The following is a 17,813-nucleotide window of genomic DNA, read 5'->3' as shown; positions in this document are numbered from 1 at the left end:
GGTGGAGTTGGATGTCTTTTCTCTTTCTCCTTTGCACGTCTGTTCTGCCAGTGAGTTTTTTACTTTTGGAAGTTTTCATGACAGTAACTATTGTCTTTTTTACTTGCCAGATGTAGGACTCCTTTGATCATTTCTTGTAAGGCTGATCTAGTGGTGATGAATTCCTTCAGTTTTTGTTTCTCTGGGAAAGACTTGATTTTTCTTTCATGTCTGAAGGATAGCTTTGCTGGGTATAGTATTGTTTGGCTGTTGGAATGGTTTTAGCACTTTTAATATATCATCCAGTTCTTTGCTGGCCTTTGAAGTTTCGCAGATAAATCTGCTGTTAGTCTAATGATGATTCCCTTATATGTGACTTGATGCTTTTGCTGTTTTTCAGATTCCATCTTTGGGGGTCTTCGACCTTTGACAGTTTATAATGTGCCTCGAGGAGGACATTTTTGGGTTGAATGTATTTGGGATTCTTCGAGCTTCCCATATCTGAATGTCCATAGACTTGGGAAGTTTTTTGCTATTAGTTCATTAAATAGGTTTTCTATGCCTTTCTTCTTGTCTTCCCTGTCTGGATTCCCCTAACACAAATATTTGTTCACTCAGTGGTGTCCCATAAGTCTTGTAGGTTTTTTTCACCTCTTTTGCATCATTTCTTTTTTTTCCCTCTTACTGGGTAATTTCAAATGACTGATCTAAAAATTTAGAGATTTCTTTCTTCTATTTTATCAAATCTGCTGTTGAATCTATTGTATTTTTTATTTCATTCATTGAATTCTTTAGCTGTAGGATTCCTGTTTGGTTCTTTTTTATGATTTTTTTCTGTGTTGAATTTTTGCTCATATGTGAATGGTTTTTCTGATTTTGTTGAATTGTCTATGTATATTTTCTTGTCTCATTGAGTTTCCTTAAGATCTTTATTTTGAATTCTTTTTCAGAATTAGTTTATTTTCTTTTCATTGGTTTTTTTTTTTTTTTTTTTAAATGAGAAAGTTATGTTCCTTTGGTGGTGTTATATTTCTTTGCTTTTTTATGTTTCTTATATCCCTGCATTGATGTGTCTGCATCTGGTGGAATAGTCACTTCTTCCATACTTTCTGGAGTGGCTTTCATATTGAATAACTTTCACCTGCAGCTGGGCTTTAATGTGCTACTTGGGAGAGTGTGGTTACTCTGTTGCCAGATAGATGCAGTGGTATATAGTCTTCATTCTGTTTCTTCAGCTGTGTTCACCATCAGCAATAACTGTGGGCACCTCAGTGGCCTACACTGTAGAAGTCTGTGGCGGTGGCAGCAGCATAGGCTGAATGTCCTTGATGTCAAGGGCTTCTGGGATCCACCAATGGGGAGACTTAGCTGAGTAGATTCCTCTTGGTGTTAGGTCTGATACGGCCTGTAAGCAGCTTTAGTAGCACTGTGTTCCAGTTGCAGGTGTTTGGAGTGGCTGTGGGACCAGGGTCCTAGGCTCATAGGCTTATGAACCTATTGTTGCACCTGAATCTTGGGGTACAGATTTGCTTTTTGGTGGGGTTGGATGTAGGTTGCCCACAGAGCCAGGACCTGTCACTTTTAGGCACCCCCTAGTAGCTGGGGCCCAGGTTGTAGCTGAGATTTCTACCCCTGAAGGGCAGGGCACAGCACTGACCTGACTCCAGGGAAAAATAGTTGCTCTGGAGGTTTGATCCTGGGGAACAGGGTGTGGCTGCAGTTCAGAAACGTGAGCCAGTAGAGCTCAGTGGCAACTTAGGTCTCAGGGGATGAGGCATTGTGTAGTAATGACTCTAGACACTGGAATGGTAGGACTCAGCAGCAGCAGATACATAGCTATTGTTTGGACCCTGGGTAGGGCAGGGAACAGTACAGTGACTCCATTCCCCAGGTAAAGGCATGTCTCAGCAGCTCAGACTCTAGGGGTCTAGTCTGGTCTAGGAAAGCAGAGTACTAGAGTTGTTTGGCTAGTAGGATGAGGTGTCTAAGCTTAGCCACTGCTCTCTTTCCCTGGGACATGAGGTACTCAGCCCTGGGGTACACAGCTGCTCAGCTTGGCCAGGACACCATTTCCCAGGGGGGCATGTGCTGCTTCAGTTCAGGTTTGGGAGGGGATCGGGGACAGTGGCGTGACTGTTCCGGGCGGCCATTTCTCTGGGTGCCACTTCAGCTTAGGTACTGGGTTGTGTGACTACTCTAAATATCTAAGGCAGTTTCCTGCAATTCAGGATGCTACTTCAACCTAGGCACTGGGGACGCGTGACTGCTTTGAGCCACAAAGGTACTATTTTCCTGGGAGGCAGGGTACCACTTTAGCTCCAGCCTGATGGGGTGAGAGCAGAGGTGGGTGAAGTGGCTTCATTTCTTCTTGATTCTATGAGGAAGGATTTAACTACTGTTTGTATCTTGGCCTGGGGATGTCAGGCCACTGGGCTGGGATGATTCAGCAGTGGCTTAGCCTCAGGGATGAAAGGGAGCCATGGCTGCTTGCCCTTGGAGCAAAACACGTTTCAGCCATAGTTCCACTTGCAAGGTGGTGTAGCCACATGTCCTTTCCAAATAGTTTACAGGGGCCAGGGCACAGTATTGGCTTCTTCTTTCAGGGGAACACAGTGGTGTAGACTCCAGATAGCTCCTTCAGCTGGTCTTCGTCCTTGTGAGGACTGCAGGGGTGAGGTCTGTAGGTGTACAAGGTATTAATGGGGGTTGATTGTTGGAATCCTCTTGCTTGCCTCCTTGCTATAGGGAGAAGTTCTTCCTGGTTCCCCGCTGATCCCGGTTGGGAATCGGGTGCTGGAGGCCTGGCATTCCCTTCTGCTTTCTGTGTTGCCATTCTGAGTTCTTTGCTCACCCTGGTTTCTGTTTCTCCTCTGATGCACTCCATTGCCCTTCTTAAGTTGTTTTTGTTAAGATATAGTGGTTTGTTCATTGTGCTGGCCATCTTTTTCCAAGTTTATTCTTTTGCATGTGATGTACAGTAGTACCAGCACCATTTGTTGAAGACTATCCTTTCCTGATTCAATTGCCTTGACATCCTTGTTGAAAATCAGTTGACCATAAATATAAGGTTTACCTCTAGACTTTCAATTCCATTTTATTTATCTATATATCTGCTCTGATGCCAGCACCACATAGTCTTGATTACTGCAGCTTTGTAGTAAAATTTGGAATCATGACATTTGAGTCCTCCAACTTTGTTCCTCTTTTTCAAGATTGTTTTGGCTATTCTTGGTTCCTTGTATTTCCATATGAATTTAAAGATTACCTTGTTAGTTTCTGCAGAAAAGCAGCTGGAATTCTGATAGGGATTGTGTTGAATCTGTAGATACATTCATGGGGAATATACATCTTAATATTAAGTCTTCCAGTCCATGAATTAGAGGTATGTATTTCCATTTACGGAGAGATTTAAAATCTTTCAACAGTGTTTTGTAATTTTCAGTGTACAAGTTTTACACTTCTTATGCTAAATTTATTCCTAAGCATTTTATTCATTTTGATGCTATTGTAAATGGAATAGTTTTCTTAAGTTCATTTTGGATTGTTTGTTGGGAGTGTATGGAGAGCTTCAATAGATTTTTAAATATTGATCTTGTGTCATACAACCTTGCTGACCTTGTTTATTAGTGCTAATTGTTTTTTTGTCGATTCCTTAGGATTTTCTATATACTAGATTATGTCCTTTCCAAATAGTTTTACTGCTTTTTTCCCCAATCTGGATGCCATTATTTCTTTTTCTTGCCTAATTGCTCTTGCTAGAATTTCTAGTATGATGAGTGTTAAATTACGGTAGTGAGAATGGATATCCTTGTTTTGTTTTGAATCTTGGGAGAAAACTTTCAGTCTTTCGTCATTAAGTTTGATGTTAGTTGTGGGTTTTAGCCTTCTATTCCTAATTTGATAAGTGTTTAATCATGAAAGGGTATAGGCTTTTGTCAAACGCTTTTCTGCAACTATTAGATAAGTATGCGTTTTTTTCCTTTAGTCTATTAATATAATATATTACAGTATTTGTCAGCTCAGGCTGCCATAATAAAATACCATAGACTAGTTAACTTAAATCAGCAGTCCCCAGCCTTTTTGGCACCAGGGACCAGTTTCGTGGAAGACAATTTTTCCACAGACAGGGTGGAGGTGTGGTTTTGGGATTTAACTGTTCCACCTCAGATCATCAGGCATTAGATTCTCATAAGGAGCACGCAACCTAGATCCCTTGCATGCACAGTTCACAATAGAGTTTATGCTCCTATGAGAATCTAATGTCTCCACTGATCTGACAGGAGGTGGAGCTCAGGTAGTAGCGCTTGCTTGCCTGCCGCTTACCTCCTGCTGTGTGGCCCAGTTCCTAGCAGGCCATGGACCAATTCCTAACAGCCCTTCTTACTGTGTCCTTCTGTAGCAGAGGGAGAGGGCAATTTCTCTTCCTATTTTATAAGGCCACCAATCCTATTGAATGATGTCGCTACTGTTATGACTTCATTTAACCTAAATTACCTCCTAAAAGCCCTGTTTCCAAATACAGTCACATTAGGGGTTAGAACCTCAACATGTGAATTTTGGGGGGGATGCAGTTCAACCTATAGCAGTTAGATTGGTTGGTTTTCAGATGTTAAACTAATCTTGCATTTGTGGGCTAAATCCCGCTTGGTCATGGTATATAATCCTTTTTATATGTTGCTGGATTTGGTTTGCTATTAATAATATTTTGTTGAGGATGTTTGCAGCCTTGTATTTCAAGGCTTTGGAGAACTATAAAAGCAGTGAAGTAATATGGGGCCCATATCTAGTGAAGTACTTAACAGAAACAATGGAAGCCAAAAGAAAGAAAACAACTGCGCCTAGAATTCTCTACTCAATACGTATATCTTTTAATAAGGAAGGTGAAATAAAACTATTTTCAGGAAATAAAAATTAAGGGAATTTGTCACCAGCAGACTCTCACTAAAGGAAAAACTAAAAAGGAGTTCTTCAGGCAGAAGGAAAATGATTCCCGATGGAAGCTCAGAGATACAGGAAGTAATGAAGAACAGTGGAAAGGTAAATATGTAGGCAATCTAAGTGAATTCTGTCTTGTGGGATGAACAACAATGGCATATAAATTGGGAGGGGAGTAAATAATGTTAATTTCTAAGGACTTTGCATTGTTTATAAAGAGAATAAAAGTAACAAGTAATTTTAGACATTGACAGTTCAGGGTTGCTCATTGTAATCTCTTACCAAAATAGACTATGAAAAGTCTATAACTAACTACAGAGTTAACAGAAAGGGAAAAATTGAAATGATGAAATGTAGTCCACAAGAAGACAAGAAAGGAGAGGAAAAGGGATAATTGTATAGGCAAGAATAACAGACTGAAAAAGAAAAAGTTAAATACAACTCTATCAATAATATATTAAGTGAAAATAGATTTGATGCTTGAATTACAACTGTATTCAATATTTTGTCAGAGGTCCTACTCAAGGAAATAAGGAAAGAAAAATAAAAATGATAAAGACTGGATAAGAAGAAATAAAACTATTATTTATACACAACATGTGGCCATAAAAACTCAAAAGATATCTAGGTAAACCATTAGAATCAATAAGTGAGTTAAAAAAGGTGGTTAGACCAATGTAAAAAGAAACTATTTTTATATACAGATACCATGTAGAAAATGAGATAAAAAAATTACAATAGCGTCAAAGAACATCAAAATCTAGGGAATAAACATGAGAAAATGTGAGATCTTTAAACTAGAAACTATAAACATTGAAAGAAATTTTCACGTTCATGGATTGAAGAATCAATATTGTAAACATGTCATTTGTGCCTAGATTGTTATATTTATCCAATGTAATTTCAATCAAAATCTCAGAGAATTATTTTTTTAATGAAAAGCCAATTCCAAAAATAAATGTGGGAAAGTAAAAGGCTCCAGAAGAACTAGGATAATCTTAAGAACAAAGTGAATAGATGTCCTCTATTAGATACTAAAACTTATGAAACTTTAGTCTTTAAAATAATATAGTCTTGCTGCAGAGTTAGACCATGGAAACAAACCAGGAATTCCAGAAACAGACACATATATGGACGTCTGATTTGTAACAAAGGTGGTGCTGCACAGCAGTGAGGACAGAACTTTCTTCAATAAGTGATACTGGGTCAATTGAATATTCATATGGAGAGGAAAGTGAAACTTTATTGCCGAATCACCCTGCATATAAAAATCAGTTAGAAGTAGACTATAGACATAAATGTTGTAGCCAAAATAGTAAAGCTTCTAGAAACAGGAGAAAATCTCTAGGACTTTGATGGTAAAGAGAGATTTCTGGCCACAAAAACCACTGACAAAAAAAGAAAAACTCTGGACTGCAGTAAAGTTAAGAAACAATGGAAGATGTTTAAGAAAGTGAAAAGAAGCTCCAGAGAGGAAGATGGTACTCGAAACACATATAATTGAGCAAAGAACTGGTGTCCAGAATAAGGAATTTCTACACATCCATAAGGAAGAGACAGAACATCCATTTGAAAAATAGAGAGACTTAACAGACCCAACATAAAAGAGGATATCCAGATGGCCAGTAAATATGAAAAGCTATCACAAAAATTACAGATTAAGGCCACAGTGATATAACAATAAACATCCTTATAATTGCTAAAATGAAACAGACTGACAATACCAAGTGTTGATGAGGAGCTAGGAATACTGCTGGTAGGAATATACATTGGTACAGCCACTTTGGAAGACTGGTCGATAGTGAGTACTAAAGCTGAGCGTGCGCAAATTTTTATGACCCAGAAGTTTCACTCCTATTAATGTACTCAACAAAAATACATGCACATTGGCACCAAAAGACACATACAAGAAGGTTCTTCACAGCATTATTAGTAATAGCCAAAAGCTGGAAACAACACAATTGTCCGTCAAGAGTAGAATGAATGAATGAAATATGGCATATTCATACAATGAAATATTATGCAGAAAAGAAGATGAACAGATTCAGCTAATATGGATGAATGTCACATATATAATTTGAGTAAAATAAGCTGAATGCAAAAGCATACATATTATATGACTCCATTTATATACATTTCAGAAAATTTCAAAACTATAGTATTAAAAGTTAGGTAATAGTTACTTTTGGGGAAAAGGGAAGGGATATTAGATTGGGATGGGACATTACAGGGATTTCTGGATGCTTGTCAACTTTTCATGGATAGATGGTAAGGATGTGTCTACTTTGTGATAGTTGATTGAGCTGTATGCATATGATTTGTGTACTTTATGTATGTTATACATCAATTCAAAAAATCTAAAGGAACTGACACCTTATGGGGTGTAAATGAAGTTTTCTATTCACATTTCTTTTTTCTTTTTGCCTTGGCAGAGAGAGGACAAGGTTGGATTTTATTATTTATTTTTGTAATTTCAACTTTTATTTTAGATTCGGGGGGACACATGTCCAGGCTTGTTACGTGGGTATATTGTGTGATGCTGAGGTTTGGGTTACAAATGATTCCATCATTCAGGTAGTGAGCATAGTACCTGATAGGTAGTTTTTCAGCCCTTGCCCCCTGCCCTGTCTCTCCTGACCCAGTATCTCCCAGTGCCTTTTATTCCCATCTTTATGTCCACATGTACCTAATGTTTAGCTCCCACTTAAAAGTGAGAACATGCGGTATTTGGTTTTCTGTTCCTGTGTAAATTTGCTTAGGATGATGGCCTCCAGCTGCATCCATGTTGCTGCAAATGACACCATCTCATTTTTTATGGCTATGTAGCATTCCATGATGTATATGTACCACATATTCTTTATTCAGTATGGTTGGATTTTAACTGAATATTTACTTGTTTCCTTGTGCATTTGTCCCCTTTAACCACCAGGCATTCTAACTCTGGTGATGGGTCCTGGACAGTGGAGAGTTTTGTAGCAGGATTTTGAAAGTGTCATAATGTAGATTGTTCCTGGGGCTAGGAGCACTAGCTAGCATGGACCTCTGAAGTCAACATGGAAGAAGATAATGCCAAGAGTTGTAACAGTGGTCAGGAGTTAGCAACCTGATTTAAGTTCTTTAACACCTTTACCGGGATATTTTAAAATACCTTTTCTAAGTATTGTTAAATTAAAATGCACTATTAAATTATAAATAACATGTTAGAAATATGCCATTTCCTAGCATGATACAAAGAAAGAGGATAAGCTTTGGAGTTATTAAAATCCTGGCCTTGCTGTTTGCTCAGTATAAAACTTTGGGCAGTTTACTCTAATTCTTTTTTTTTTTTTCTTTTCTTTTCTGTTTTTTTTGTTGTTGTTGTTTGAGACAGAATCTCCCTCTGTCACCCAGGTTGGAGTGCAGTGATGCAGTCTCAGCTCACTGCAACCTCCGCCTCCAGGGTTCAAGCAGTTCTCCTGCCTGAGCCTCCCCAGTAGCTAGGACTAGGCACGCAGCACCACCATGCCTGGGTAATTTTTTTTTTGTTCACTAGAGACGGGGTTTCGCCTTGTTGGCCAGGCTGGTCTTAAACTGACCTCAGGTGATCTGCCCACCGCAGCCTCCCAAAGTGCTGGGATTACAGGCCTGAGCCACTGTGCCCAGCCCAGTTTACTCTTAATTTTTTGTACCTTAGTCTTTTCATGCTAAATGGGGACAATATTCTTAGTGAAAAGTCAGTGAAGATTACTGTGTAAATGGAATAGCACTGTGTTTGGTACATCATAGGTGCTCCATAGGTAGACTTTTTCCCATTCTGCTTGCTAGTCCACTAAATAATATTAGTAAAGAAAGAATCTTTCTAACTGTAGAGAGAATTACAAGTCTGAAAAATTTAGTGTATTTATTTTAATTTTGTGTTCAAGTTAGGATTTTTAATTTCTGCAAGAAAATAAAGGGGCCTTTTTTGTCAGTTAATCTTTGACCTCTTTTAATACAATAATCCAACCCTGTTCTCTCTCTTAACAGATTTTCATTTTAAAAAACATTTACTCATTGAAAAAGATAAGAATTTATAAGAAAAATTGAAAAATTACCCATAACTGCACCACACTGACATCTGTACTAGTAAGGTTTGGTATACATACACACTAGTCCCCCCTTATCTGTCGTTGGTTTCAGTTACAGCCAAACATGACTGGAAAATATTATATGGAAAATTCCAGAAATAAATGGGCAAATAAATTGCACGTCATTCTGAGTAGCTTGATGAAATCCTTTGCTGTTACTCATTGTCCCACTCAGAATATGAATCATCCATTTGTCCAGCATATTCCTGCTGTATATACCATCTGCCCATTAGTCACTCAGTAACTGTCTTGGTTATTAGATCAACTGTTGGATATCATGGTGCTTGTGTTCAAGTAACCCTTATTTTACTTTTATTACAGTGTATTGTTATAATTGTTTTGTTTCATTATCAGTTATTGTCGTTAATCCCTTACTGTGTCTAGTTTATAAATTAATCTTTATCATAGGTACGTAAGGAAAAACATATATAGGTTTGGTACTATCCACCGTTTCAGGCATCCACTGGGGGGTCTTGGAACAAATCCCCTGAGGATAATAGGGGACTACTGTAATTTCTTCCATTTACTTGTCTGTATGTTTTTAAACTGTAGTTTGACATGAAACCATACATGTAGTTTTTGCATTCCTCATTTTTTTCTAAATCCAGCACCTTAGACCGCTTGGCCACACTACCACACTCATTTTTTCTTAATATGTAACGTTTCCCCATGTTATTAAAAATTCTTTGTATTATTTTAGATAGCTGCGTAGTATTACATCTTAGAGCCTATTATAACTGAAGTCTTTTACTGTTAGAAACTTAGGAGGTTTCCAGTTTTTTGTTATACTATGATAATGGTATCTTTTTTGCATGAATCATTTACCTTTAAGACTATTTCCTTAGGCTATACTTAGGGAAATGTCATTATTTTACCTAAGGGAAAGTAGTTTTATGGTTTTTAGATGCAAATTTCAGAATTGCTTTATAGAAAAGTTGTCAGTTCATAATTTAACCAGGAGTATATAAATGAATCCATTTTGTCAAACTCTCACTACTAAATACTATCCATTTAAAAATATTCCATTTCTTTTTTCTTTATAGCATTTGTTCAGTGCTCAGCACAGGAGTTTGACCAGACAGAGTAGACGTCAAATATGTACCAGCAGTTTGATGGAGCGTTTCTTACAGGATGTACTGCAGCACCACCCATATCACTGTCAAGAGAGCAGGTAAAGTAGTTGATTGGAATAATATTTATACGTAGTTATATGTTACAGTGGGTGTTTGTGTTCATGTCCCAATCAATACTTTAAGTGAATCTTTGAATCAAGGAATATAAAGTGAAATTTTAGTAACTTTCATTTGCAATTTTAAATTTTTCTTAGCTTAAGTAAGAAATTTCACTATAGAAGATATGGACTACATTATGTTTTTTTCCTAAATAAAAGTCTTAGGCTAATAAATAATTGTATATCATTAAGATGTTTTATAAGTATGTTATAGGATTAAGCAGGGGGAAAAGGAGGAAGAAATAGTTTTTATCTGTTTGTTTGTTTGTTTTTTCTGAGGTGGAGTTTCGCTCTTGTTGCCCAGGGTAGAGTGCAATGGCATGATCTCAGCTCACCGCAACCTCCACCTCCCAGGTTCAAGCGATTCTCCTGCCTCAGCCTCCCGAGTAGCTGGGATTACAGGCATGCGCCACCACGCCTGGCTAATTTTTTGTATTTTTATTAGAGGCGAGGTTTCCCCATGTTGGTCAGGCTGGTCTGGAACTCCCGACCTCAGGTGATCCACCCAGCTTGGCCTCCCAAAGTGCTGAGATTACAGGTGTGAGCCACCGCACCTGCAAAATAGTTTTTGGAAGGTTAGCAACAGAAAATCTGATGACAAAAGCAGAGTAAGGACAATCAAGTCAAAACTGAGTCAGTTCCACATTAATAGAACTCTTTGCTAATTCTGAGTAAAAGAGATATCAAAAAGAATTGGGTTTTTAAATAATCTGTCTTTATTTTGATAGCTTTTCTTGTATCCATTTGTTTTAGTTGTTTTTAATAAAAGTAATTATTTTGATAACATTTAAGAGTTAATGCCCTATGTTAAAGAAAAACATTGGTAGAAAATCAGATTAAATACTGTGGTAAGTTTTTAGCTCCAGCTGTACAAGATAAGGTAAAAATAGATCATTAGCACATCTGTGCAGAATTAACTGAGATGTGCACCAATTAGTAGAAAAAGAGATCAACTTCTTTGCCTTGCAGATCACTAACATAGACCTTAGAAATGGCAAAAATATTTTAATGGGGAAAAGTTAGAGGAAAACAAGATGATTTCTTAGCTGATGGGAAGATAGAATTAGCCTATCCTGGGGTCAGTATAAATTTCCAGTTTTTTTGTTTTTTTTTTGAGACGGAGTCTTGCTCTGTCACGATCTCAGCTCACTGCAACCTCCGCCTTCCTGATTCAAGCAATTCTTCCTGCCTCAGTCTCCCGAGTAGCTGGGATTAGAGGCACACATCACCACGCCTGGCTAATTTTTTTGTATGTTTAGTAGAGACTGGGTTTTGCCATGTTGGCCAGGCTGGTCTTGAACTCCTGACCTCAGATGATCTGCCCGCCTTGGCTTCCCAAAGTGCTGGGATTACAGGCATGAGTCACCGTGCCCAGCTCCATTGTATAACTCTCATGAGCAGTGCTTCAGCAAACATGTTTTTACATGAAACTGTTTCTTTTTTGTTTTGTTTTGTTTTTTTGAGACAGAGTCTCACTCTGTTGGCCAGGTTGGAGTGCTATGGCATGGTCTTGGGTCATTGCAACCTCCATCTCCCGGACTCAAGCAATTCTTCTGCCTCAGCCTCCCGAGTAGCTGGGATTACAGGCATGTGCCACCATGCCTGGCTAATTTGTGTATTTTTAGTAGAGATGGGTTTCACCATGTTGGCCAGGCTGGTCTCAAACTCCCGACCTCAGGTAATCTGCCCACCTCGCCCTCCCAGAGTGCTGGGATTACAGGCGTGAGCTACTGCGCGCGGCCACATGCAACTATTTCTATGTTATATCTTGCTAGAATTTGAAGTTCTGGGTCAGAGTTTATGGACCTTAAAAATGTTTTTTTAATTTTTTTTTTATTTTTTAACTTTCCTTTTTGGAATAATTTCAGGCTTACAAAAATGTTGCAAAACGGGTACAAGAAGTTCTTGGATCACCTTCCCCTGGCTTTCTCAAATATTAAATCCAAAATAACCACAGAGGGCCAGGAGTGGTGGCTCACACCTGTAATCCCAGCACTTTGGGAAGCCAAGGAGGGCTGATGGCTTGAGGTCAGGAGTTCAAGACCAGCCTGGCCAACATGGTGAAACCCCTGTCTCTACTAAGAATATAAAAATTTGCTAGGCATGTTGGCACATGCCTGTAGTCCCAGCTACTCGGGAGGCTGAGGTAGAATAGTTCCTTGAACTGTACTCCAGCCTGGGTGACAAAGCTAGACTCCATCTTAAAAAAAAAGATAAAAAAAAAAAACCACAGTACAATGATAAAAACCAGGAAACTACAAATGCAGTAGGAGGATTACTTGACTACGGGAGTTGGAGGCTGCAGTGTACTTTGACCTCCCCGCAGCCCGTGAATAGGTGCATCCAGCCTGGGCAACAAAGTGAGGCCTGTCCTGGCCTCTAAAAAAAACAAGCCCCAAGCTGGACGCAGTGGCTCACACCTATAATACCACCACTTTGGGAGGCCGAGGCGGGCGGATCACCTGAGGTTGGGAGTTTGAGACCAGCCTGACCAACATGGAGAAACCCTGCCTCTACTAAAAATACAAAAAATTAGCTGGGCATGGTGGTGCATGCCTGTAATCCCAGGTACTCAGGAGGCTGAGGCAGGAGAATTGCTTGAACCCGGGAGGTGGAGGTTGTGGTGAGTCGAGATTGTGCCATTGCACTCCAGTCTGGGCAACAAGAGCAAAACTTCGTCTCAAAACAAACAAACCCAAAGCAAAATCTCCCTGAACCCTGCTCAGAGGGAGCCAATTTTAAAAACACAAAAACCCAGAAACCAAGAAATTACATTGATACCATACTAACAGCTAATCTATAGACCTTGTTTAAATTTTGTTGGTTGTCTTAACTCATGTCCATTTCTTGGACCAGAAGCCAATCCAGAATCACACATTGCATTTTGTTGTCAGCATCTCCCTAGTTTTCCTTTATCTTAAATCGTTCCTCAGTTTTTCTTTGTTTTTAAGACCATGATACTTTCTTTATAGAGTACTGGCCAGTTAATTTATGGGATAGCCTTCAATTTTTGTCTGTCTGATATTTTCTTATGATTAAACTTTGGTCATGCATTTTGGGCACGAATATCTTAGAATCGATGTTGTGCCCTTCTCAGTGTGGAATCAGGAGACACATAATGTTGCCCTATCATTTGGGTGATGTTAGCTTGAGCCACTTGATTAAGGTACTACTGTCTGCCAAGTTACTCCACTGTGAAGTTACTGTTTTTCCTAATTAATAAGGATCGGTATGGGGGAGAACTTTGAGACTGAGTAAATACCCTGTTTCTTATCTTACTTTTGCCCACTTATTTTGTGCAGCCATTAATGATTCTTTAATCAAAATTCTACCATAAAGAAGATCTTGTTCTTTCACTTATTTATTCAAGTATTTAATATTTATTTATATCATTATAGACTCATGGATATTTCTTTTATTCTATGGGTTTTAATTTGTTACTAGTTATTATTTATTTTGTTGCTCACATTGTGTATGGACATTTGAAATCCTTGCTAGACACTTCCTAGAAGGCTATACCAATTTATACTCACACCAGCAGCATAAGAGAATGCCGATTTCCTGTCACTGTTGCTAACCCTGGGATTATCAGCTTCTTTTTTCCCTACCAAAATAATGGGCCAAAAATGTGTAGATATACATACTGATAATCCCATATTATCTATTTTCAGGTAGAACTTTTTTGTGTATTGATTGGCCATATTTTATTCTATGATATGTTTGTTAATATACTTTGCCCATTTTTCTATTGAGTTATTTGTATATTTTGGCTTTGTAAGCAATATTTGAGTATGAGTAATATCCTTTGTATTTTAAATGTGTTACAGATTTTTTTTCGGAACCCAGTTGTTTGTCTTTTAACTGTATATGTTATTCTTTATCATACAGAAATTAAAATTTTTGATTTAATCAGATGTAAGGAGAATTTTTCTTTACGGCTTCTTTTATGCCTTTTTCTTCATGCCTTTGTTTTTTGTTTTAAATACTTGTAATCATCTTGGAGTTTCTTTTTATATGTGGTGTGAGGCAGGACTTCTTGTATCTCTCATTATCCCTGCTGATATAAAATGTCACCACCTGTGTCATAACCTGAGTTCTTGTATTTGTGTATATGTGTGTATGTAGATCTTTTTGCATATCATTTTGTTTCCTTGATTTTAAAAAAATCACATGCCAATAGTACATTATTTTATTATATATGTATAAACTTTCTAACTTACAGGATTTATGATTTAAAAAAATTTCTTTTCTGTTCTCTTCTTGTCTAGACATTGTAAATTTTTCTATTTTAGCTTTCCTGAAAGTCAGCTCTTGCTTTATTTTTGTTTTGTCTTCATTAATTTTTTCCTTTTCTTAATATATCTCATCTACCTTCTTATGGGGGCAATTTGGTTGTTATTTTTTTCATCTTAAATTGGATGCCCAGTTGTATTTATGAATTCTTTTCTTAATGGAAGTATTTAAAAGTATGATGTTTTTATTTTGGCCATATCTCATAGTTTTTATTTCTTTTAGATAATTTAAAAAATATTTTCTTTTTAGCGCAAGAGTTTTTCTTTTTAGCTCAAGAGTTTAGCTGTTTTTTGTTCGTTTGTAGGTCTCACTCTGTGGCCCAGGCTGGAGTGCAGCGTGTGATTATAGCTCACTGTAGTCTCAAAGTCCTGGGCTCAAGTGACCCACCTGCCTCAAACTCTCCAGTATCTGGGACTATAGGCATGTACCACCATGCCTGGCTTATTTTTTAAAATTTTTGTAGAAACAGGATCTCATGTTGCCAAGGCTGTTCTCGAACTCTTGGCCTCAAGTGATCTTCTCACTTGAGTCTTCCAAAGTGAGGGGATTACAGGCATGAACCACCACACCTGGCCAAAAGAGTGGTTTTTAATCTTTAATGGTTAGCTTTTTAGAGAGCTTTTTTTTGTTGTGTAGTTACAAATGATGTGTTAAATGTGGATTATGATTTAATTGTTAAACATATTATACACACACAAATACAGATGCAGATCAAAGCATCCAGATGGCAGTTCATGACCTTCTTGGGATTTTACAAACTGTATGATTTTATGATTCTACCTTCTTTTCTTTTCTCCCTTTTCTTTCTTTTCTTAGCTACATGTTGCAAATTTGGTTTTATTTTGAGAATGTTGTGGTAGTCCTTAAGACAAATGAAGAAGTCTAGGGTTCTGAAGAACTAGAGTAAAGTGGTTGTTGCACTGCAATGTCATTGTTGAGAAGTATGAAAAATTAGGATTGTTTTTTGCTGCATCACAATACTTTGGATGCTGGGTTAACTTTTTTATTTTCCAAATTCAAAATTAATATTAAGGCAATCAATTTATATGGGAAAGATAGTAACAGTAATACTTAGGCTAAAATAAAATTGCATATGGCTGACACATGTGCATGTTCTCTTAGACAAATGACATCTCAAATTGGAAAAATTCAATACATTTTTAGGTGTTTATTTTTAATTTTTATAGGCTGTTTTTATAAACAGTTTCAGATTAATGGAAACATTGAGGAAATAGTACAGAGTGGGCCTATAATGCTCTCTCACCCAATTTCTCTATTATTAACGTTAATGTGGTATATTTGTTACAAGTAATGAACTGATATTAGTAAAGTCCATGGTTTATTCAGACTTCCTAGTTTCTACTTAAACTAAGTTTTCTTAAACTAAGATTTCCTTAGTTTTACTAGTTTTTCAGTCTCAGAATCACATCCAGGATACCACATTACATTCACTTGTAATGTCTCTTTAGGTCTTACTTGGCTGTGACAGTTTAATCTTTTTTTTTTTTTTTTTCTTAAGTCTAGATGTGATGATACTTACCTCCTTGAATTGTTATTATTTTTTATGTGTCTGCCTTCTGCAGCTACTTGAATGGTCTTTAAGAGGCAGCTCAACTTTTTTTGAATTTGCCTTAGTACCTAGCATAGTGCCTGTAATGCAGTAGTAAGTCCTTAGTAGATGGTTGTTACGTGAATGAATGTTTGCCTGACTTTAAGAATTCAGGCTAGGCCGGGCGCGGTGGCTCAAGCCTGTAATCCCAGCACTTTGGGAGGCCGAGACGGGCGGATCACGAGGTCGGGAGATCGAGACCATCCTGGCTAATACGGTGAAACCCCGTCTCTAATAAAAAATACAAAAAACTAGCTGGGCGAGGTGGCGGGCGCCTGCAGTCCCAGCTACTCGGGAGGCTGAGGCAGGAGAATGGCATAAACCTGGGAGTCAGAGCTTGCAGTGAGCTGAGATCCGGCCACTGCACTCCAGCCTGGGTGACAGAGCAAGACTCCGTCTCAAAAAAAAAAAAAAAAAAAAAAGAGTTCAGGCCATGGCAATATCATTAGGTTAGCTGGTTATATACATGAAAGAGCAGTCCCTGAAATGCTTTGGTTAAACATGTTGTCTTGATACTGATAGAAGAGATTCATAGACTGATTTTAGATATGAAAATTTTGGGTCTTTTTAAAAATAATGGAATTTAAATTTTGAATGGGAAATGCATATACATAGACATAATTCACAGGGCACTTTCAAAAGTAAGTCTTCTTAAATTGCTGCCATCCTGTAATCACTTCACTAGAGGTAACACGTGATACCTCTAGACTTCTACAGTTGTATGTGCCATTCTCTAGATATTCTAAGTGCATTATTTTTTCCCTTCTATTTTACATAAATGGTAGCTTTCTGTGTACCCTTGCTTTTCACTAACAATGTTTATAGTAATTGGTTTTTATTTGTATGTATAGAGGTGTTTTATTATTTTTAAAAACCACATTGTATTCCATTAAATACCATTAATTATTTAACCAGTACCCAGTTACTGAGTATTCAGGTTGATTCTAGTCATTTGCTATTACTCCTCCCTCCTCTCAAAAGCAGCAGTAAATATTCTTGTACATGCCTCATTAAACCCATGAGAAAACCAAAAGTGGAATTAGAGGTCAGAGGGTATGTACATTCTTAATTTTAATAGACATTGCAAAATTGCTTTTTGTAGAGGTTACAAATCTACATAGAGGTTAACCAGTAACCGTTAACTGATCTATATTCCTGTGAACAATGTATTAAAGTGCCTTTGTTCTTACACCTTCACCAAAACATTGTGTTAAGATTAATAATAGCTAACATTTGTGAATGCTTACTATGTGTCGAGCTGTTTCTTCATTTTAATGCTCCTTACATGTAACAATTAATTTACTCATCAAAACAATCTCATGAGGAAAATAGTGTAAGATTCCCTTTTTTTGGAGGCAGAAACTGAAGCATACAAAGTTAAGTAACATATGTCAAACTTTTTGCTGTTACTACTCTGATAATTGAAAAATAATATATGATTTTATTTGATTAATCATTTATGTTTAGGGGCCATTTGTATTTCAGTAGCAATTGGTAGCACCACCTCCACCTTCTGCAGTAATTCCCTCCCCGCAGTCCATGCAGTGTTCAGCCTGTGGTGACTGCCTGGATTCCTTGTCCTTTAAGGATAGTCCAGAATAGAAAGCAAATAACGTTTATTATGCCTCTCTTTTAATATTTTAAACAGATATTAGAATAT

The 17,813-nt window shown here is 37.6% G+C and overlaps 1 protein-coding gene across 20 annotated transcripts in view; it reads left to right on the top strand.

The window, feature by feature from the left end:
• Positions 1–17,813, top strand: part of ZDBF2 (zinc finger DBF-type containing 2) — a 38,559-nt gene that overhangs the window by 10,980 nt on the left and 9,766 nt on the right. For 17 of the 20 annotated variants that reach the window (XM_050750778.1, XM_050750767.1, XM_050750783.1 and 14 more), the window contains one exon: positions 10,064–10,191. In XM_050750778.1, the coding sequence (XP_050606735.1) occupies positions 10,064–10,191 (128 nt within the window). Of the gene's footprint in view, positions 1–4,880; positions 5,017–10,063; positions 10,192–17,813 lie in introns of all 20 variants that reach the window. The other 3 variants (XM_050750780.1, XM_050750781.1, XM_050750782.1) reach the window with 3 other exon arrangements.

The sequence above is a fragment of the Macaca thibetana genome, chromosome 12 (genome assembly GCF_024542745.1).
Source record: "Macaca thibetana thibetana isolate TM-01 chromosome 12, ASM2454274v1, whole genome shotgun sequence".
In the NCBI taxonomy this organism is placed as follows: domain Eukaryota; kingdom Metazoa; phylum Chordata; class Mammalia; order Primates; family Cercopithecidae; genus Macaca; species Macaca thibetana.
Note: the sequence above shows the minus strand (reverse complement) of the source record. Positions and strands in the feature narration are given on the sequence as shown.